This window comes from Salmo trutta, chromosome 21 (assembly GCF_901001165.1).
Source record: "Salmo trutta chromosome 21, fSalTru1.1, whole genome shotgun sequence".
Lineage (NCBI taxonomy): Eukaryota > Metazoa > Chordata > Actinopteri > Salmoniformes > Salmonidae > Salmo > Salmo trutta.
In genome coordinates this window covers 13,741,651-13,765,604 of record NC_042977.1, presented here as the reverse complement: position 1 = coordinate 13,765,604, position 23,954 = coordinate 13,741,651, and the positions used below count along the sequence as shown (strand labels likewise).

The following is a 23,954-nucleotide window of genomic DNA, read 5'->3' as shown; positions in this document are numbered from 1 at the left end:
AAATCAGCAGGGTATCAAATACTTTTTTCCCCTCACTGCCTCTCTTGGTTTGAGTTGTGACGTTCTCTTTAAACATGATGCTGCACCACTGCAGAAGGTCAAGTGTCGCTCCATTGTCATGGTTGAGATTTTCTGTAACATTCGATCCTGCGAAAGTTACAACAGCAGTGCTGACCCAGTACAAAACCAAGAAAGGGGAAAGCTACTGTTGTTCAAATCAGCACTTTGATTGATGATGAGTTGTGTATTTGTACATGAGGCATCATGAAAGAAAGTTGGCGATTGACGAGTTGGGTATGTAAAGTAATTTAATGTGAATATGTCATCATTTTCTCACCATCAGTCAGCTGTGCTAATGGAGGTGGCTACTACCATTAGTCTAATGCAGGATATGACCGCATTGTTCCAGTAGACATATACACTATATATACAAAAGTATGTGGACACCCCTTCAAATTAGTGGATTTGGCTATTTCAGCCACACCCGTTAATGGCAGGTGTATAATATCGAGCACACCGCCATGCGATCTCCATAGACAAACACCGGTAGTAGAATGGCCTTACTGAAGAGCTCTATGACTTTCAACATGGCACGTCTAACGAGTCGGTTCGAAACATTTCTGCCCTGCTAGAGCTGCCCTGGTCAACTATAAGTGCTGTTATAGTGAAGTGGAAATGTCTAGGAGCAACAACGACTCAACCTCAAAGTGGTAGGCCACACAAGCTCACAGAACGAGACCGCCAAATGGAAAATTGTCTGTCCTCGGTTGCAACACTAACTACCGAGTTCCACATTGCCTCTGGAAGCAACATCTGCACAATAACTGTTCGCCGGGAGCTTCATGAAATGGGTTTTCATGGCCGAGCAGCCACACACAAGCCTAAAATCACCATGCGCAATTCCAAGTGTCGGCTGGAGTGGTGTAAAGCTCGCCGCAATTGGACTCTGGAGCAGTGGAAACACATTCTCTGGAGTGATGAATAACGATTCACCATCTGGCAGTCTGACGGACAAATCTGGGTAGAAAGCGAGGTCCATACAGAAATGGTTTGTCGAGATCGGTGTGGAAGAACTTGACTGGCCTGCACAGAGCCCTGACCTCAACACCATCGAACACCTTTGGGATGAACTGGAACGCCGACTGTGAGTCAGGCTTAATCGCCAAACATCAGTGCCCAACCTCACTAATGCTCTTGTGGCTGAATGGAAGCTAGTCCCCACAGCAATGTTTGAAGATCTAGCCTTCCCAGAAAAGTGGAGGCTGTTATATCAGCAAAGGGGGACCAACTCCATATTGATGCCCATGATTTGGAATGAGAAGAACGACGAGCAGGTGTCCACATACTTTTGCTCATGTATTGTATGTATCAGGTAAGGAGAGTTGATACATCAGAAGCTCTGTTGTAAGGCACATTGCAGTAACAGAAGAAGATCAAGCATATCTTGTACCGCAAACGAGGACCTGTTTCTACATGGTGTATTTACAGCTGGTGATTGACATTATACGGTGCAGTGAAATATGCTGGAGCAAATTAGGGTTAAGTGCCTTGCTCAAGGGCACGTCAACAGATGTTTCACCTTGTCGACTCGGGTATTTGAACCAGTGACCTTTCAGATACTATCCTAACGCTCTAACCGCCAGGCTACCTGCCTTTGTTGGGAAATAATAAAATGCTAATTTATTTTATCTCCTGCATATGTGCTATTGCATGTCAATGTATTTTTCTGTGAGGACTTTCATGAAAATGGATAACATTTTACATTTGTCATTTAGCAGACGCTCTACTCCAGAGCGAGTTACAGTATTGAGTGCAGTACCACCACCTACCGGTCCAGTGAAAAATACTACTATTTTGTATGGCCGGAAATGGATAACCGGATGTCTCTGTGAGTCGCGCGATATTGGGACCAACGAGAATTCGGAATGTTCTTTTCCCCGGAACATCAGGCAAGATGGTAGGTGACCAAATTTACAAGTACCCGAGTATGACAATCTATGTCCATCTCAGCAAAATTATAAAACCTCCTATTTAATAAATCATATATTTTGGTTCATCACCATTTGTCAATCCGTACATTGCTAAATTTTAGGATGGAACAAGATTGGCGCACCATGAAGCTTGGGATGTATGCTAATGACACAGGGTAGCCTGAAGTGCCATTGCTTTTCACAGAGTCACGTTATCTCTTTTAGAGACATGAGTTCGGCACGAAATCCCGAGTAACACAGTCGCTAGGAATGTTCGATAGTATTTCACAGCAAATGCCTTGTTCAACATATAGCTGTTGTCGTTGGCTCACGATATCCACTGCGTTGAAGTAATTTACGTTGCTTCCTTAGGCGGAAGTTGAGATCAAGAAGAAGCGTACCTTCAGGAAGTTCACCTACAGGGGTGTTGACCTGGACCAGCTTCTGGACATGTCCTAGTGAGTAAACCAATTATTTCACTACTCCACCACTATATTTGTCCATATTGGTGGTTGCATTGTGGTATGTCGGTGAAAGCTCAGCTTTTACTGTGAGTGTATCCATCATACCAATGCTAAATGAACCCCATCTTGCAGAAGGGTGAAAGTCTGTGGCAGTGGCACTCGCTCTTTCGAAAGTTGGGTACATTTATGAATGGGCTGTGTTCCATCATTTGTTTTCTACATTTGGAATTTCATACAAATCATTATGTAATGAATTGGGCTTTGGCTAAATATGTTAACTTAAGGCCAACCAGTTTGGGGATAAAAAGTAGTACAATTAGTGAAGGAACACTGACTGGCAGTCAGGATTCATTGTAATTTTTCATTCAACTCCCCTGTAAGTCTTCAGTCTGCTATTTGGAGCTGATGTTTAATGTGCGTCTGAAAATGTCCCTGGTGGAATTATGACCATACCCCCCTCTCCAGTGAGCAGCTAATGCAGTTGTACTGCGCCCGCCAGAGGAGGAGGCTAAACCGTGGCCTTCGCCGCAAGCAGCAGTCCCTCCTGAAGCGTCTGCGTAAGGCCAAGAAGGAGGCTCCCCCCATGGAGAAGCCTGAGGTGGTGAAGACTCACCTCAGGGACATGGTCATCCTGCCTGAGATGGTCGGCTCCATGGTCGGAGTGTACAACGGCAAGACCTTCAACCAGGTTGAAATCAAGGTGAGGTTTGGGGGAGATCACTGGACTCACATACTCAATCATGGACACTCTTACTGACAGTTGTGGCTGCTTTACGCAATGTATTGTTGTCTCTACCTTCTTGCCCTTTGTGCTGTTGTCTGTGCCCAATGTTTTTGTCATGTTTTGTGCTGCTACCATGTTGTCTTAGGTCTCTCTTTATGTTGTTGTTTCTTGTTGTGATGTGTGTGTTGTCCTATATTTTTAATCCCATCCCCGCAGGAGGCCTTTTGGTAGGCCGACATTGTAAATAAGAATTTGTTCTTAACTGACTTGCCTAGTTTAAATAAAGGTTTCAATTTGTATTTATTTAAATGCAGCTAGCATGGCCGGCATCCCCTGAGATTGTAATTGTAAAAAATTGTTTGCTTTTTGCTGGTTTCCTCACTCTTGCCCCTAAAGTACACGCTATTAATCTAAATTAGTCTCACCTTTTGCAACAACCCCTGATTTTGTCCTGTAACACTTATTCTTCAAGTGTTATATAGTTAGAGAATGTAGTTACTATTTAGTCAAGGTTGTATTCTAGCTGAAATGTCAAGTAAAAGGATTGTTGTACATTTCTCTCTCCAGCCTGAGATGTGTGGCCACTACCTGGGGGAGTTCTCCATCACCTACAAACCAGTCAAGCACGGTCGTCCCGGTATCGGAGCGACACATTCTTCCCGTTTCATCCCACTGAAGTAGAATGGCTGTGGTCTTTGTATAAATAAAATTTGAGTCCCCACACACTTGTCTGTTGGCTTTCAATGAAATATTTTTTGCTTGAATTGTGACATGATAATTTTTTTCCTCCGTTGGACATGGTTTGAATTACCCTAAAGGAATTTGGTTGTAAATTGCCTTATTTGAGTTAAGCAAATGCATGAAATATGTGGACTTAACTGCCCAAAGATACATTTTTTTACTCTTGGTGCTTGTGCCAATGTGTCAAATGAATTGGGTCCGGTTTTTGTTTAATGGGCGGAGCTGAGCTGTTGATGCACAGGCACCAACACCTGTTTGCTGAATTTGCATAAAAATGACTACCACTGTAAAAGGGTAAAATGAGGTGGTCTGTGAGGTTATCTATTGTTAGTTGTATTTTGTTCAAAGAACATGACTGCCACAAACATTCACATGCATAATCAACAAAACCCTAGCTTGCACTGGCTGGTGCATGTCTAGTAAACTGAATTGTATAAAGGCAATATGGGCCTTCACACAATACATTTTTTTGAATATCTGCATCTGTTTCCAATGCAATAATCTCGAGTAATTTACTGCTTGGGGAAACTCAATTCAATACCTACTGGTTACATTGGAGTGCATACAATTTGTTATATTTATAGCAAGGAATAATTCTTGTCTCATGTCCAACCAGATCAAGATTTCTGGTCAGGCTTCGCTCGCGCAGCATGATCCCTGCCGAAGAGGAGCCCAGGTTAAAGGTTGCTGGGTGTTCTTCGTGATCTACGTTTACGTCTAGCCGCATTGTGATTAGCGCCATGGCAGCAACATTAAGACTTCCGTTTTGCCTTCAAAATAAAAGTCCGCGTTTTAACGCAATGTGTATGATACTAAATAATTTTTGCAGCTATTCATAGTGTACAATAGGGGCGGATTGGCCATCTGGCAACGACAGATGGGCTGGACCATGTTTTAGGTGGGTGGGCTGGTCGAAATTCACCCAAATTTAAACAAAAAATATTTAAGAAAAAACAAAGGTGCCATGGCTTGCATTCCATGGACCTGTTAAGATTTTTTTGTAAAGATTGTTGTGCAATTTTTCTGTTAGAAACTCAGCAAAAAAAGAAACGTTCTCTCACTGACAACTGCGTTTATTTTCAGCAAACTTAACATATGTAAATATTTGTATGAACATAAGATTAAACAACTGAGACATAAACTGAATAAGTTCCACAGACATGTGACTAACAGAAATGGAATAATGTGTCCCTAAACAAAGGGGGGGACAAAATAAAAAGTAACAGTATCTGGTATGGCCACAAGCTGCATTTAGTACTGCAGTGCATCTCCTCCTCATGGACTGCACCAGATTTGCCAGTTCTTGCTGTGAGATGTTACCCCACTCTTCCACCAAGGCACCTGCAAGTTCCCAGACATTTCTGGGGGGAATGGCCCTTGCCCTCACCCTCCGATGCAACAGGTCCCAGACACGCTCAATGGGATTGAGATCCAGGCTCTTTGCTGGCCATGGCAGAACACTGACATGCAGGAAATCACGCACAGAACGAGCAGTATGGATGGTAGCATTGTCAAGCTGGAGGGTCATGTCAGGAGGAGCCTGCAGGAAGGGTACCACATGAGGGAGGATGTCGTCCCTGTAACGCACAGCGTTGAGATTGCCTGCAATGACAACAAGCTCAGTCCGATGATGCTGTGACACACCGCCCCAGACCATGACAGACCCTCCACCTCCAAATTGATCCAGCTCCAGAGTACAGGCCTCAGTGTAACGCTCATTCCTTCGATGATAAACGCCAATCCGACCATCACCCCTGGTGAGACAATACCGCGACTGGATTTTTATGAATTATCTTTGAAAAACAAGGTCCTGAAAAAGTGATGTTTCTTTTTTTGCTCAGTTTACTCATCTATAATGAGACTTTGGCTGATCAGTGGACAACGGCTGGTCACCCTAACAAGATGGGCTCAGGAATTCTGATAGGCTCAGCTTAGGTCAAAGTCATCCGCGGCATCAGCAACAAGACCTGCTTTGACTGTCATTAGACAGCCAAGATCATGGATTGTAAAAAAACAGAAAGGGTGCCTAAAAATGTAGAAAGAGCACATTCTAAATTGTCACCTCACTCAAAACTTCATATTTTTGGGGCTGTTAAAATCATGATTTGGTCAAACAGTAAAGTGCATTATTATCCTCATGATCTCCCCCCCCCCCCTTTTTATCAAATCTAATGTATTTATATAGCCCTTCCTACATCAGCTGATATCTCAAAGTGCTGTACAGAAACCCAGCCTAAAACCCCAAACAGCAAGCAATGCATGTGAAAGAAGCACGGTGGCTAGGAAAAACTCCCTAGGAAAAACTCCCTAGAAAGGCCAAAACCTAGGAAGAAACCTAGAGAGGAACCAGGCTATGAGGGGTGGCCAGTCCTCTTCTGGCTGTGCCGGGTGGATATTATAACAGAACATGGTCAAGATGTTAAAATGTTCATAAATGACCAGCATGGTCAAATAATAATAATCATAGTAGTTGTCGAGGGTGCAACAAGCACATCCGGTGAACAGGTCAGGGTTCCATAGCCACAGGCAGAACAGTTGAAACTGGAGCAGCAGCACGGCCAGGTGGACTGGGGACAGCAAGGAGTCATCATGCCAGGTAGTCCTGAGGCATGGTCCTAGGGCTCAGGTCCTCCGAGAGAAGGAAAGAGAGAAAGAGAGAATTAGAGAGAGCATATTTAAATTCACACAGGACACCGGATAAGACAAGAGAAATACTCCAGATGTAACAGACTGACCCTAGCCCCCCGACACATAAACTACTGCAGCATAAATACTGGAGGCTGAGACAGGAGGGATCAGAAGACACTGTGGCCCCATCCGATGATACCCCCAGACAGGGCCAAACAGGCAGGATATAACCCCACCCACTTTGCCAAAGCACAGCCCCCACACCACTAGAGGGATGTCTCCAACCACCAACTTACCGTCCTAAGACAAGGCCGAGTATAGCCCACAAAGATCGCCGCTATGGCACAACCCAGGGGGGGGGGGCAACCCAGACAGGAAGACCACGTCAGTGACTCAACCCACTCAAGTGTCGCACCCCTCCCATGGACGGCATGGAAGAACACCAGTAAGCCAGTGACTCAGCCCCTGTAATAGGGTTAGAGGCAGAGAATCCCAGTGGAGAGAGTGGAACCGGCAAGGCAGAGACAGCAAGGGCGGTTCGTTGCTCCAGCCTTTCCGTTCACCTTCACACTCCTGGGCCAGACTATACTTAATCATAGGACCTACTGAAGAGATAAGTCTTCATCCCTAATTGTGATCTTGTCTCATCTCTGCAACTCCCCAACACGCTCGGGAGAAGGTCAAGTCATGCGTCCTTCGAAACATGACTCGCCAAACAGCGCTTCTTAACACCCGCCCACTTAACCCGGAAGCCAGCTGCACCAAATGTGTCGTGTCAGAGGAAACACCGTTCAACTGACGACCGAAGTCTGCCTGCAGGCGCCCGGCCCACCACAAGGAGTCAATAGAGCGCAATGAGCCAAGTAAAGCCCTCCTGGCCAAACCCTCCCCTATCCCGGACGACGCTGTGCCAATAGTGCGCTGCCCTATGGGACTCCCGGTCACGGCCAGTTGTGACACAGCCTGGGATCGAACCCGGTTCTATAGTGACACCTCAAGCACTGCGATGCAGTGCCACTCAGAAGGCTTATCCTCATGATTTGTGTAATGAAAGTTTCTGCCCAGCCCCTGTGGCATCGCTGGGGCTTTCTGCTGTGATGAGCGAGCCACTCTCCTCTCTCCCCCAAACACTCGAGAGAAAAAGGTGTTCTGATCGTATAACATTCCAAAATGCAATTGCAGGAGAAACACAGCTTTGGAAGCTTCATCCACTCGTCCTTGTCGAAGAAAGGAGGGTCTCAGCTTTCTGTAGGTATAATTTATATTTCTTAACTCTCAATATTCAGCTCAATTGCAACTATTTTCCCACCAAGATATTTGATAGGGCTTTGAGATATGGAGCAGCGCGTCGCGAAATGCGCACCGCCATTTCGAGGGCATAGGCCTATAGGTCTCATGGGTAGTACCCTACAACTGCAAAGTTTTTTTAGTACATAAAATGTACTGTTGCATGAATACATATAGTACTAACATTGGGTATTATATTTAGAGTTAGCGATCTACACTGAACACAAATATAAACGCAACATGCAACAATTTCAAAGATTTTGCTGAGTTACAGTTCATATAAGGAAATCAATCAATTGAAATAAATTCATTAGGCCCTAATCTATGGATTTCACATGACTGGGAGTCACAGATACCTTAAAAAAAGGTAGGGTCGTGGATCAGAAAACTAGTCAGTATCTGGTGTGAACACCACTTACCTATTGCTGCACGACACATCTCCTTCACGTACAGGCAATCAGGCTGTTGATTGTGGCCTGTGGAATGTTGTCCCACTCCTCTTCAATGGCTGTGCAAAGTTGCTGGATATTGGCAGGAACAGGAACATACTGTCGTACACGTCAATCCAGAGCATCCCAAACATGCTCAATGGGTGACATGTCTGCTAAGTATGTAGGCCATGGAAGAACTGGGACATTTTCAGCTTCCAGATCTGTGTACAGATCGTTGCAACATGAGGCTGTGCATCATCATGCTTAAACATAAGGTGATGGCGGCAAATGAAAAGCAAGACAATGGGCCTCAGAATCTCCTCACTGGGCATTCAAATTGCCATAGATAAAATGCAATTGTGTTTGTTGTCTGTAGCTTATGCCTGCCCATACCATAACCCTACCACCACCACCATGAGGCACTCTGTTCACAACGTTGACATCAGCAAACCGCTCGCCCACATATCTGCCATCTGCCCAGTACAGTGAGAAACTGGGATTCATCCATGAAGAGCACTCTTCTCTAGCGTGCCAGTGGCCATTGAAAGTGAGCATTTGCCCATTGAGGTCGGTTACAATGCCGAACTGCAGTCAAGTCAAGACCCTGGTGAGGATGATGAGCACGCAGATGAGCTTCCCTGAGAAGGCTTCGGACAGTTTGTGCAGAAATTCTTCAGTTGTGCAAACCCAAAGTTTCATCAGCTGTCCGGGTTGCTAGTCTCAGACGATCCTGCAAGTGAAGAAGCTTATGTCAGAGAAATTATCGTTCAATTTTGTGGCAACAGCTCTGGTGGACATTCCTGCAGTCAGCATGCCAATTGCACGCTCCCTCAAAACTTGAGATATCTGTGACAAAACTGCACATTTTAGAGTGTGCATGGATCCCATTCCATTTGCGCCGTTCCATCAATTATTATGAGCCGTTCTACCCTCAGCAGCCCCCACTGCTGTAGAATCTATATACGGTACAAATATAGCACTGTACAGGAAAAACTATTATTTGTGCAGATGTAAAAGTGGGGTGGGGAGTACTTAGTAGGTAGGGTCTGTAGAATCTGTATATGGTGTCATTTCATGGGGGACTGAGGTCTTTATGCCCTGCAACACTTTCTACTCTACCGATTCTGTTGGTCCCAATGCAATACACTATAAGCCTATAAATTACATGTCGGCTTATAGAGAGAAAACTATTCTAGATGCCGAAGTAAAAAGTATGTATGCCGATGTATGTGCTGGGCGCGCAATATGTATATATAAAAATGTTAACTTGGCAAGTCAGTTAAGAACAAATTCTTATTTACAATACTTACTTCCCTCATTAAAATGCAAATCAATTTATAACATTTTTGACATGCGTTTTTCTGGATTTTTTGTTTTTGTTATTCTGTCTCTCACTGTTCAAATAAACCTACCATTAAAATTATAGACTGATCATTTCTTTGTCAGTGGGCAAACGTACAAAGTCAGCAGGGGATCAAATACTTTTTTCCCTCACTGTATATTTCTAACTTCCTTCCCGAGTTTTTGCGCTGCTGGGATGGTGTGGCTACACTGCATTACACACTGCAATGGATATCCCAATCATGAGCCCTGGTCTGCCTTACTCTTGTACGCTGTTGTCTGTGGTGATAGTTAACTGTAAATGCATAGATCGGAATGATTTGGCACAATAGATGATAAATGAAAATAATGCTGTTGAACCACCAAATCTGAAATATAAATTGTATGGCAGGGATGTTGGGGAGGATCAGAAAGTTAAGAATCACCTTTTTTTAATAAAATAAATGTTTGAATTACCATTCTATTTCATTGGCAATACTTTCTATTATGCAGCATCATGAAACATTTTATTTACAATTTTGGTAGGAAGTGGACAAAACTTTGCAATGGCCAATTGGAAAACCCATTCTTACTAAATGTAGTGTCAAAGATCTTAGGAATATGTGGGACAAGAATAGAGGTAACATTTATACATTTTAATGCTGGTGACAACGAGGTGAAATTAAACAAAAGGGTAGAAACAGAGAATGTACAGTGCCTTTGGAAAGTATTCAAACCCCTTGACTTTTTCCATACTTTGTTACGTTACAGCCTTATTCTAAAATTGATTAAATCGTTTTCCCCCCTCATCAATCTACACACAATAACCCATAATGATAAAGCAAAAACATATTTACATTTTTTTGCTAATTTATAAAAATAAAAAAAACATGGGGTTGAAGGAATTGTCCGTAGAGCTCTGAGACAGGATTGTGTCAAGGCACAGATCTGGGAAAAGGTACCAAAAAATATCTGCAGCATTGAAGGTCCTCAAGAACACAGTGGCCTCCATCATTCTTAAATGGAAAATGTTTGGAACCACCAACACTCTTCCTAGAGCTGGCTGCCCGGCCAAACTGAGCAATTGGGGGAGAAGGGCCTTGGTCAGGGAGGTGACCAAGAACCTGATGGTCACTCTGACAGAGCTCTAGAGTTCCTCTGTGGAGATGGGAGAGCCTTCCAGAAGGACAACCATCTCTGCAGCATTCCACCAATCAGGCCTTTATGGTAGAGTGGCCAGACGGAAGCCACTCCTCAGTAAATGGCACATGACAGCCCGCTTGGAGTTTGCTAAAAGTCACCTAAAGACTCTCAGACCATGAGAAACAAGATTCTCTGGTCTGATGAAACCAAGATTGAACTCTTTGGCCTGAATGCCAAGCGTCACGTCTGGAGGAAACCTGGCACCATCCCTACTGTGAAGCATGGTGGCAGCATCATGCTGTGGGGATGTTTTTCAGTGGCAGGGACTGGGAGACTAGTCAGGATGGAGGCAAAGATGAACGGAGTAAAGTACAGAGAGATCCTTGATGAAAACCTGCTCCAGATCACGCAGGACCTCAGACTGGGGTGAAGGCTCACCTTCTAACAGGACAACGACCCTATGCACACAGCCAAGACAACGCAGGAGTGGCTTCGGGACAAGTCTCTGAATGTTCTTGAGTGGCCCAGCCAGAGCCCAGACTTGAACCAGATCGAACATCTCTGGAGAGACCTGAAAAAATCTGTGTAGCAATGCTCCCCATCCAACCTGACAGAGCTTGAGAGGATCTGCAGAGAAGAATGGGAGAAACTCCACAAATACAGGTGTGCCAAGCTTGTAGTGTAATACCCAAGAAGACTCGATGCAGTAATCGCTGCCAAAAAGGTGCTTCAACAAAATACTGAGTAAAGGGTCTGAATACTTATATAAATGTGATATTTCACTTTTAAAAAATATTTAAATTAGCAAAAATGTCTAAAAAGCTGTTTTTGCTTTGTCATTATGGGTTATTGAGTGTAGATTGATGAGGAGGAAAAAAAACAATTTCATAAATTCTAGAATAAGGCTGTGACATAACAAAATGTGGAAAAAGTCAAGGGTTCTGAATAATTTCCGAAGGCACTGTAAATGAGGCTCAGGTACAAAACCTATTGCCTGTGGAGAGTTTAAATGAAGGAATGTCAACTGTTCAAACAAGACACTCAGACTGCCAACTTAATATGTAAAATGTACACCCTTTTGAGGATAAAGAACCTGCTTCCGATCTTCAACCTGATAGTTCACATGATGGAGTGTCAGTGGGGGAGCCCAATCAAATCTCAGACACCTAAGATATTGGGAATGAATACCACCATTTAGAGGCAGAAAGTTGTGGTAGAGGTTTATCAGGTGAGGAAATCGTAAGCTCTATGACAACTGAATCAGATGAGCAGCATGTAACTGGAAAGGTTGACGTCGAAATAAGCGAGGAAGTGTGTTTAGTCAGATGAGGTACATTTTGGAAGGTTAAAAAAATAGCGGTAGGTACAGTATTTTGAAAAGTTCTCATGGGTAGACATATTTGCACCACCGAGAAGCAAGGTCGAGAAAAGTTGGATCAGCAGCCTCTGCCTTTTAAAAACAGTAGCAGTTGTGGTGTATGTGTGTGCTTGTTCTCAAAATGCTTGTTCTGCTTGTCTTATGAGAGGGCAATGTGAACACGCTTTTTCACAATGGCATGCAAAACTGTTTTACGTGAGTTATCGGAGAGGAAATTACTTAGTTGAAAGAAGCTAAGATTTTAAGCTTGAATGATAGAGGAGACTGACGAAATGAAGCTGCAGTAGTGCTTTCAGAAAGTATTCACACCCCTTGACTTTTTCCACATTTTGTTGTGTTACAGCCTGAATTTAAAATGGATTTAGTTAAATGAGATTGTGTGTCACTGACCTACACACAATACCCCATAAAGTCAAAGTGGAATTATGTTTTTAGACATTTTTACTAAAAAATAAAACATGAAAAGCTGAAATGTCTTGAGTCAATAAGTATTCAACCCCTTTGTTATGGCAAGCCTAAGTTCAGAAGTAAACATTTGCTTAGCAAGTCACATAATAAGTTGCATAGTCACTCTGTGTGCAATAATAATGTTTATCATGATTTTTGAATGACTTCCTCATCTCTTTATCCCACACATTCAATTATCTGTAAGGTCCGTCAATTGAGCAGTGAATTTCAAACAAAGATTCAACCACAAAGACCAGGGAGGTTTTCCAATGCCTCACAAATTCACCTTTCAGCAGGACAATAACCTAAAACACAATGCCAAATATACACTGGACTTGCTTACCAAGATTTACCAAGATGAAATTGAATGTTCCCGAGTGACCTAGTTACAGTTTTGACTTAAATTGGCTTAAAAATCTATGGCAAGACTTGAAAATGTCTGTCTAGCAATTATCAACAACTGACTTGACAGAGCCTGAAGAATTTTAAAAAGAATAATGTGCAAATATTGTTCAATACAGGTGTGCAAAGCTCAGAGACTTTCCCAGACAGACTCACAGCTGTAATCGATGCCAATGGTGATTCTAACATGTATTGACTCAGGGGTGTGAATACTTTTGCTAATGAGATATTTCTGTATTTCATTTCCAATAAATTCTGCAAAAATGTCTTAAAAACATGTTTTCACTTTGTGATTATGGGTTATTGTGTTTAGATGGGTGTGAAAACAAAATCCATTTAATCCATTTTCAATTCAGGCTGTAACACTACAAAATGTGGAATAAGTCAAGGAGTATGAATACTTTCTGAAGGCTCTGTATATGCTTAATAATTTAACTATATTTAAATATAAATATGTTATTTATTTTATATAGTGGTGGGCACCAATATCGATAATTTTATATGATATTGATACCGTTTGATATCGATATGAGCAAGGCATGTCGTGATATTGGTTTATTCTTCCTGTTAACCTACACTACTCTGTAAAAAAGCATACCTGACTGTTCCGGCATGCGCAAAGCCCTCTCACAGACCTTCTAACAGGCTGCTGAGCATAGTTAAAAAAAAAACCCATCAAAACAAAAACATGCTGCCTAGTGTACTGCTGTATTGCCTGCTGATGGGCTATCAATTGTGGATGGGCTTCCCATTCTATTAAACTGGTTAAGTAGGTCCATACCACCAGAACACAGCTGGCCCAATGGGCAATCCACAAGCAGCTGTCTGGACTCCACTGAAACAAATGAATGTATCCTAGAGTGTGTTTGACCATTCATTTTAAATGGACGCTTTTTATTAAATTGTTGACTGTAGTGACTGTGTACCTATAGCCTGGTTGATATTCATTATGTTAAAATTGTAAATAATTTTTTTTTTTTGTTTTGACTGAAAAGGTTACCTTATTGTGCTTGTTTTTTGAGTGTTGATAGTTTAGTATGTATTTAGGCATTTACTTCAGGAACATGAATACCACCGGGTCATTGGAAAGTGCTTTTCTACAGACCGTACTGAGTACTCCCAACCACACTTTTACTTCTGCACATAGAATAGTTTATTTCTCTATAAGCCAATATGTAATTTATAGGCCTACAGTGTATTGCATTGGGGCAATAGAATGGGTGGAGTAGAAAGTGTTGCTGGGCATAAAGACCTCAGTCCCCCATGAAATGACACCATATACAGATTCTACAGACGCTACTAAGTACTCCCCACCCCACTTTTACATCGGCACAAATAATTATTTTCCTGTACAGTGCTATATTTGTACCGTATAGTGTCCAGGCACCCCATTTTAAACTTTTTGACCACAGTAAAAGGCCAGCAACACTCCGTATTATTCAGAACCCTATGAAATGACACCATATATACATTCCACAGACCCTACTGAGTATTCCCTACAATAATTGTACTGCTGCCCCTAGAATAGTTTTTGCTCTATAAGCCAATATGTATTCCATATACAGTGATTCTCATTGGGGGCATTTAAACCCCAAATTTAATGCAAATGTCACTTAAATATGAACAAATCTGAATCATTGTTAATGTTTAGACAATTATTTTTCATATATCATGAATAAATACAATTTAATGACACTTATTCAGGTTATTCTACTTTTACATCGGGACTTTTATTTTTTTAACATTTTCGAAATTCCGTAACCCGGAAGTACTTCTTTAGTGTTGCTGATGAGCCGCTATTCACTTTATTGTACATTCTGGGCCATGGACGCAACCTTTAGCACTAGTAATATTTGTTTTTTAATAGCTAGCTAATAAAGTCAAGGATAGTTGGGGAAATAAGTAGTAGCCGGATTGGTAAGTATTCGCTTCTAAACTCGTTTCCGACAGGAGGATGTAGCTAGAGTGACAGGCTTGCTATGGAACCAGCTAACTCATAGCTGGTAAACCCGAGAACTGTCATGAGAGCTGTCATGTTACAATATTTCCTGCCTAGCTAGGAAACGTTGCGGTATAATGTAGCTAGCTAGCTTGCGGTTTTGCTGTAACACGTACGTTCTAATTAGATATACAATGTAGCTAATCACGAGATTGTTGCCAACTTGTACTATAGCTAGCAACAGTAAACAGTTAGTTTTTGTGTGACCTCGGCACTTGATGAGAACAAAGATAGCCTAGTTGGAAGCTATGTCGTGCTGGTCATTAAATGATTTCCCCCTCCCTGGTTTCCTTTCCCCATTTTAGCTACCAAACCTATCTGATATTTAGAATGGTAGACATTTGACTTCAAATCTTGGATCTCCTTTAACAAAGGGTTATGAACGGGAGAGGAAATTACAGTGACTCAGATTTTTGTAGTCATCACTCCATTTATATACAAATGAGTATACAAAAGAACACCTGCTCTTTCCATCACAGACAGTGTAGATGAAGGGGAGGAGACGGGTTCAAGAAGGATTTTTAAGTCTTGAGACATGGATTTTGTATGTGTGCCATTCAGAGGGTGAATGGGCAAGAAAATATTTAAGTGCCTTTGGACATGGTATGGTAGTAGTTGCCGGGCGCACCGGTTTGTGTCAAGATCTGCAACACTGCTGGGTTTTTCCACTTAGCAGTTTCCTGTGTATCAAGAATGGTCCACTGCCCAAAGGACATAAAGACAACATTCCACATGGGCCAGCATCCCTGTGGAATGTTTCCAACACCTTGTAGAGTCCAGGCCCTGCAGGTGTTCCTAATGTTTGGCATACTCAGTGTACATGGTCTATGCTCCAAATATGAGGCTCCCAAGACAGGCGATGTGTGGATGACAACAGCTTGTCAGCTATCACTTCCTGCTTTCCAAATGCAAAAGTGATTCTTCTTTGTACCTCTTCTGTAAGGTGCAATTTAGGTCTACCCATTCCTAATCCAACTCCATGAGCCTGCCCATATTTTCCTTTCCCCTTGATTTTCCCTTGCGGATCTAGGACCAATTTGGACTAATTTACCAGATGGCTATTTTGAGCAATTGTCATATTGTTTACAGACCCATCAGCTCCTTCTGGACCTTCAATGTGAAATTGTACAGGCCAGGCGGGTCGGTTTGTGTAATTGACACCGTGCATTCTATAGCAATTGGTGTTCAGATTCCCTTCACATCCAGTACTTAAATGTTTTCTCTTTTACATCATCTGAAAGGGAATGATAGATGAATAGCAAGTACTCTGAAATCCCATCAATACAACCCACTAGGGGAAGCCTTCAATTCAACATCTATTCCAACGTCATTTCATTAAAATGACGTGGAAACAACATTGATTCAACCAGTTTGTACCCAGTGGGAAATAGTCAAATGTCTAGGCCCATGTCAATTCTGATAGCCCCTATGCACACCTTGGGGCCACACTTGCTAACATTTGTCTCAAAATCAGTCATGTGCAGTTTGCGAACAATTCGTTCTTTTTGAACCACTCTTTTTTTACTGACTCAAGAGTCATGATGAGTTTTTCCTGAGTGACTCGTTCAATTTAGCGGTTCGTTTGAGCTGCTTGGCGACCCAAGATACGTGCTCCGACCAACAACGTTGTCATACATGTAGGCCTATTGGCACAGGCAAAATAGATCATGCCGCAGGCATCATAGAGAACGGAAAATACATGTTAAGAAGTGATAAATGAATGCAATTAATTGATTATCGAATGCTATGATGGACAGAGCTTTGTAGAACCAAAACATACACAGCGTCTGCTCAACAAACGTAACTTGAGAACGAATCGCTGGGGTGCTGCAATTCGTGAACGATGTTGCGCTTATCATCCTCACGGCAGGATAGCCGAGGAGCGCTCATCTTCGTTCTCTTATATAGAGGAGGAGTTGAGTATTGATAGTAACTGGTCGCGCGATTTTCTGGCAACAACATTGAGTCACAATCAGTCGATACTGGTAAAAAAAAATAAAAAAATTCTGAAAAACATACCTGTGTTTGTCCTGTACAAATGCAGTCCTTCTGCCGGGGTGCTGAAATGATGAGCCAAGTAAAGCCTCCCCAAACCCTCCCCTAAGCCGGACGATGCTGGGCCAATTGTGCGCCGCCCTATGGGACTCCCGAACACGGCCGGTTGTGATACAGCCCGGGATCGAACCAAGTTCTGTAGTGATGCCTCTAGCAATGCAGTGCCTTAGAGCGCTGCGCCACAGGCCCGAAATGCATACTTATAATAAAAACTTTTATCGAATACAGCCATTGACTTTTTCCTCATTTGTGTTGCTCAACACGAATGCGCTTGTGCTAATTGAATCTCAGCTTACATAGCACGTCAAGGCCACTACGTCTCCAGTTGAGCAACACAAACGAGGAAAACGTTTTTTGAATGTTCGCAAGTATGGCCACCTTACCTTTACTGTTAGGTCTACCCTCTCCATACAGACCACACAGGGGCGAAAATCTGATATCAACTTTGGAGGGGACAATTACATGACATTTTCTCAAGAGCAATTCCTGAGGGGGACACCAAAAGTAGTGCTGTAACACATAGCCTACATTGTAATATGGTAAATGTATATTGAGGAACCAAAGAAATAAGGTGTTTGCTGTACTCCTAACTACCGGTACCCAAAACTACACAACTACTCACAACAGCAATACCATTGCCTTTAACAAATCTTAGTTCAGTCACCAGTTTAAGTTGAGAGTGGGGGTATCCATGGCATTTTCCAATTATGTTCCTATTTTACAAGTCAAAAAAATTGAGAACCTTTCATAATGTTGCCAAACAAAGACTCAACAAACTTACCTGAGACTCCCTGTCTCTGCCAGTCTGTCCCTGCATATCTGTCCCCAACTCTGCTGTCTGTGTGCCATCTGTTGCCTGCTCTGCCTAATGACATCATTGTGAAACATTTCCATTAGAATTTCATTTCTTTCTTATGAACATTTTATCAACTAGTCTTTGAGATATTAGGCTACTAGGGTTCTTACTATGCGTTTTGGTGTATTGAAAAATACTCTGATGTCCGTCTTTTATTTTTCTGCCATTTTTCTACCTGGCTGGCTCGCTGGCTACACACACAGTGTGTAGGTTATTTACAGTAGGAGATGGGCTTCTATCATCTTCTATCATTCTATTTGGGCTTCGATCTAAAAGGTAGCTAGCAAATGTGAAAAGGATTAAAATGACAAGAGTTGACAGCTGTATGAGTTCACCATTTACACAACATATGCTGCAACCTTTTGTAATTTTAATAGTTTGTTTCATATTGGCTGGCTTCCAACAATAGCTGAATTTGCAAAGCTAGCGAGCACCAATTCAGTTTCAGTGGTGTTTGCTATAATCTTTGCTACCCGGGTTAAATAAAGGTGAAATAAAATAAATAAATAAAAGTTCCCTTGCGACAATTTAGCTTTTGCAACGAGACCATTAAATATATTTAAGACAATGGTAGAAGAGAGTGTAGTTCTGTTCAGTTTGGACTTCAGTTTATCGCTAACCTTATCACAGGGACTTTGAAGCACTAACTTACTTCTGCGTGCTGATCTTGGAATAAATTGACGATAGCAAAGATTCCATCTTTGACGACGCCACATAAATGGAATAGGTACTAGCTAGCTTAATAGTTAATATTTACGCGCTAGCTCTGCATATTCAGCTAGTGTGTGTGCGCGATTGACTGGATTAACCTCACGTCAGTTACGTGCATTGAGTGCCTTTCAGACAGTAGACACGACCCCTCTGTTACCTTGCCAACTAAGGAACTGGCAGTGGATCAAACCATTGAGGCAAAGGGTGGGGGGTCGCAATCTTTTGAAACTTAAAAACGCGCTATTAAGTGTCTATAATCAGCACAATTGCTTTCATTGCGTATTATTAATATTATTTAAATTACATAGTTATGTTTCAGTGATATATTGGGGGGACGAAGCGTATTTTTCCCAGGATGGGGGGGTCGTGTCCCCCCCGTCCCCCCTGGGATTTCCGCCCCTGAGACCACATGTATTTACTCTTTGATCGACTTGCCGTCAATAATGCCGTCAATGTTTTTACTTTCACTATACAGTATGTTAGCTAAAGTGTCATGTATTCCTGTAACATCCAACTATACGAGCAATGGAATGTGGGACATTCCTTATGCCTCTGCTACCTTCAACCACTCCAGAGATACCAAACCTTTACTGCATGCCGGATTGTCACGTTGATTATGACACCTGGATTTAGAATGAGGGAGAGCTATTCAATAGGTAGGTGTCGCTCAATGTCTATAAGACTGATTTCCCCCTTTTTATTTGAATGTTTAACTTTAGGTTGCAGAGTCTGGTCGAGGCTGGTTGGCCTGGTGAATGCACAGAGTGAAGAAAGTGGAACGTGGGAACAAAACAGAAGGTTACTGAAAAAGGTATGGTGTCCTTGTGTGTTCAAATGACCTGTGCAAATAGGAGTGCTAGATCAGTATTTTTTTCCCAAACCCTGGTCCTCCAGTATTTTTTTCCAAACCCTGGTCCTCCAGTACCCCCAACAGTACTCATTATATTGTTACCCTGGACAAGCACACATGATTCATCTTGTCAACTAATCATCGAGCCCTCAATGAGCTGAGTGAGGTGCTTGTCAAGGGCTACAACGGAACTGTTGGGGTTACTGGAGGACCGGGGTTGGGGTTACTGGAGGACCGGGGTTGGGGTTACTGGAGGACCGGGGTTGGGGTTACTGGAGGACCAGGGTTGGGGAAACGCTGTGCTAGATAACCCGTTGTGTAGGCCGATACATTTGTGTGAGTCTCTGTGTGCGTTTCCATACCAGATGCAAGTGCCATTTGATCGTGAGCATGTAAATTACCAGTGGATTGTCTCTGGGTTGTCCCCCCCCCACCCTCAGTTGTTTAGAAGTGAATATGACGGCGGTGGACGGGCTAACAGACAGCACAGAGGTGGTGGAGATGGAGGACGTCCCGTCTCAGTTCTACGTGGAAAAGCACTCGTGGGATGGCCTGCGTGACATCATCCACAGCAGCAGGAAGTACTCGGGAATGATCGCCAACAAAGCGCCCCATGACTTCCAGTTTGTGCAGAAAAACGATGAGTCAGGCCCCCACTCCCATCGACTGTACTACCTCGGTGAGGCCAAAACCACCTGCCACTGAAGATCCTCACGCTATTGCTCAATCAGTGGTTCATTTGAGTTACGCTTATGTTTTTACAATTAACTGCACCGTGTTGCAAGTTGTACCGTGGTCACCTAACTCGTTTTCGATTCCAATGTATCTCTCTGTCAGGGATGTCTTATGGAAGTAGAGAGAACTCACTGCTCTACTCAGAAATCCCCAAGAAGATCCGGAAAGAGGCCCTCTTGGTGTTGTCGTGGAAACAGATGCTGGATCACTTCCAGGTGAATATCACTTATCTCATTTGTTCCACTGAAACCTAATGACATCCAAACTAGGGCTGAATATTTTCCCAAAATTGACACATTTCCCAAGAAAATGTCAAGCCCTCCCTTGCATCCCGGTATTCCCGTTCAAACCGGAAATGCAATAAAGCGTATAATACCACCCCTCAAAAAATCTGACATGATTATACCACTGTAAATTGGTAAATATACACAGGAACACAGGTTTCTTGTGGTATTTGCTGCAATTGAATCAACTCAAAGTTCTCTGTCACCACACTAGGCTGTTTCGTTGATGTAGCCTAGTTTTAATGTAGGCCTATGAAGCGTTGTTTGCCGACTGGTAATGATGAGGTTATTCCAGCCTAGTGATAATTCCGTTTGTTTTAGCCTACCTACTTATTGTGGCATATCCGATGCTGCGCTAAATAAACCGATAGCAGTAGCAGCAAAAAGTGGAGATTCAGCACCATGGATAGCGCTGCGGTTGATCAATTAAATCCGCAAATCTAACTAGTCAAGCCCGTGCCATATAGTCTTGGGCCCGTGCTCTCTTGCATGCGTCTCATTAGGAGGATTTCAAAAAGTCACTTGTTGGTAAGAATAAACATTAGCTCCATTCCCTGCTTCTGTGTCAATAAGCCTACAAACCCTGCACTGTTTGTTTGCTTCTTCATTCACAATTTGTCACCTATCAGACTATTGTCAATTTAATATTGGTTTTAGGGTACATCTATTATATGGTCATTTCATTGCGGTATAGTTTAGGTGCGGCGAGTGCCGCAGGTTCTATTTTAGAGCCTCTGCTAGTGCCACACAGCTACATTTATCAAATTGTATTTGTCACCTGCGCCGAATAAAACGGGTGTAGACCTTAACGTGAAATACTTACTTACAAGCCCTTAACCAACAATGCAAAAGTGAAAAAAGTGAAAAAAGATCAACAATAAAATAACAATAACGAGGCTATATACAGGGCCAATGTGCGGGGGTATGAGGTAGTTGAGGTATTATGTACATGTAGGTAGGGGTAAAGTGACTATGCATAGATAACAAACAGCGAGTAGCAGACTTATGGCTTGGGGGTAGAAGGCATCCTACGGTCCCTGGGAGACAGGCGGTCTGCTATTTCGGACCGGGGGAGATCTAAGGTCTCCTGTTGGGCGATGGCGCAGGCCGTTAGCTGACAGGCATGAGTGAAGAATTTCTACATCAGTGGGCTTCCGGGGGAAAAAAATTTATATTATAAATCACAGCCACCGGAAAGCGGAAAGGTTGTGGTCTTGCCTCAAATTGCCTGCATTCTCCACCAGTTGCGAACGGATCAGCTTGTCCGAAGCACCCTAACACAGGCGGGAGGCATAAAATGAACAGACGAGAGGTAGTGGTTGTGGTTCCTTTTCTTTTGTATCGTTTACTAAACTGGTCTTCTTTCGCCCCGACAAGATAACTCCAGTACAGGGAACATCCAACGCTGAAACACCAGTGTAACGAAACAAATAAACATGAACTAAGCCGTTTACCAAAAGGCCGTGGCCAAAAATTGAAAGCAAAACAACAGACGGCTACTCCTGTCTTAGACTATCGTCTACACATAACAGTTACAGGTGGAACGCTTCTGTCTACCGAAAGCCTGCCTAGGTTAACAGAGAGACAAGGTGCCCAGTCACAGAAGCTTTCTCTGAGGTAGGAAAAACCGACGTCCTCACTGGTCCCCGTCCCTACTCCCAATCTTCCCCTAGCTCCTGTCCTGGCACACCTATATAGAGAAAGACACAAAACAATTAGTGGGCCCAGCTGTGTTTTATATACTCTGCTCAAAAAAATAAAGGGAACACTTAAACAACACAATGTAACTCCAAGTCAATCACACTTCTTTGAAATCAAACTGTCCACTTAGGAAGCAACACTGATTGACAATAAATTTCACATGCTGTTGTGCAAATGGAATAGACAACAGGTGGAAATTATAGGCAATTAGCAAGACACCCCCAATAAAGGAGTGGTTCTGCAGGTGGGGATCACAGACCACTTCTCAGTTCCTATGCTTCCTGGCTGATGTTTTGGTCACTTTTGAATGCTGGCGGTGCTTTCACTCTAGTGGTAGCATGAGACAGAGTCTACAACCCACACAAGTGGCTCAGGTAGTGCAGCTCATCCAGGATGGCACATCAATGCAAGCTGTGGCACTTTTGGTGCCAGAGAGAATGACAAAGTAATCAAGACGACTAGCTTGATTGAGCCTCCGCCATGTATATCTCACTAGGTCAGGATATGTAAGCCTCCATATATCCATTAGTTCCAATATATCCATGACATTTGTAATAGTTTGCAGTGTGATTTCCTTTACGGTCCATAGAGGTATTTAAAACCGTATTATAATCTCCCACCATAATAATATAGTCTTGTTTTGCCTGTAGGGTTAATCAATTATTATATATATTTTCAAAGAAGAGTGGATCATCATTATTTGGACCATATAGGTTAATGAGCCATATCTGTTTATGGTCCAATAACATATTTAAAATCATCCATCTACCTTGAGGATCTGCTTGGACAATTTACACATTCGGATCAAAATTACTGTTAATTGATATCATCACCCCTTTTGAATTTCTTTGCCCATGGGATAAATATATTTCATCCCCCCACTCCTTTTTCCACACAACTTCATCTAAAATTGTTGAATGAGTTTCCTGTAAACAATATATATTATATTCCTTCTCTTTTAGCCAGGTAAATACTGATTGTCTTTGTCTTATAACTGTAATGGCTTAGCAGATAATAACTGGCTATACTTATTTCACCATTTACCATAATGAGATACAAGTTTCAAATCTATTTATCATTAATATATTTTTGTAAACTCACCATTTAAAAAGTACCATAGTGATTGAGTGTCCATCTAGTTGCACCATATTTGCATTGCTACTAAGTAAACCTCCAATTGTTCACCACTATTCCACCCGCTAAAACCCCTCCCCTTCCCAAGTTGGGTTGGCATCGCCAGTACTTTGTTGAAGCACCTTTGGCAGCGATTAGTCTCAAGTCTTCTTGGGTATGACCCTATAAGCTTGGCACACCTGTATTTGTTGAGTTTCTCCCATTCTTCTCTGCAGATCCTCTCAAGCTCTGTCAGGTTGGATGAGGAGCGTCACTGCACAGCTATTTTCAGGTCTCTCCAGAGATGTTCCATCGGGCTCAAGTCCGGGCTCTGGCTGGGCCACTCAAGGACATTCAGAGACTTGTCAAGAAGCCACTCCTGCGTTGTCTTGGCTGTGTGCTTTGGGTCATTGAACCTTCGCCCCAGTCTGAGGTCCTGAGCACTGTGGAGCAGGTTTTCATCAAGAATCACTCTGTACTTTGCTCCGTTCATCTTTCCCTCGATTCTGACTAGTCTCCCAGTCCCTGCCACTGAAAACGTCCCCACAGCATGATGCTGCCACCACCATGCTTCACCGTAGGGATGGTGCCAGGTTTCCTCCACACATGACACTTGGCATTCAGGCTAAAGTGTTCAATCTTGGTTTCATCAGAAATGTTTTGGAACCCTTCCTCACATCTGTGCCTCGACACAATCCTGTCTCAGAGCTCTAGG

General features: G+C 42.8%; 2 protein-coding genes and 1 non-coding gene across 5 annotated transcripts in view; all 3 read left to right on the top strand.

The window, feature by feature from the left end:
• The first annotated feature begins 1,868 nt into the window (after positions 1-1,868).
• On the top strand, positions 1,869-3,881 carry LOC115156735 (40S ribosomal protein S15). The gene is made up of 4 exons (XM_029704373.1): positions 1,869-1,957; positions 2,343-2,428; positions 2,900-3,134; positions 3,726-3,881. The coding sequence occupies exons 1-4, from the start codon at positions 1,955-1,957 to the stop codon at positions 3,837-3,839; spliced, it is 438 nt and encodes a 145-aa protein (XP_029560233.1). The 5' UTR covers positions 1,869-1,954; the 3' UTR covers positions 3,840-3,881.
• LOC115157811 (small nucleolar RNA SNORA35) lies at positions 2,483-2,620 on the top strand. The gene has a single exon (XR_003868566.1). It is a non-coding gene; the product is annotated as a small nucleolar RNA SNORA35 (small nucleolar RNA).
• A 10,827-nt stretch (positions 3,882-14,708) lies between the features above and the next one.
• Positions 14,709-23,954, top strand: part of LOC115156734 (dipeptidyl peptidase 9) — a 33,903-nt gene continuing 24,657 nt past the window's right edge. For 2 of the 3 annotated variants that reach the window (XM_029704371.1, XM_029704369.1), the window contains exons 1-4: positions 14,709-14,852; positions 19,276-19,367; positions 19,847-20,085; positions 20,244-20,356. In XM_029704371.1, the coding sequence (XP_029560231.1) occupies positions 19,863-20,085; positions 20,244-20,356 (336 nt within the window). In that variant the 5' untranslated portion in view covers positions 14,709-14,852; positions 19,276-19,367; positions 19,847-19,862. The remainder of the gene's footprint in view (positions 14,853-19,275; positions 19,368-19,846; positions 20,086-20,243; positions 20,357-23,954) is intronic. The other variant, XM_029704370.1, reaches the window with a different exon arrangement.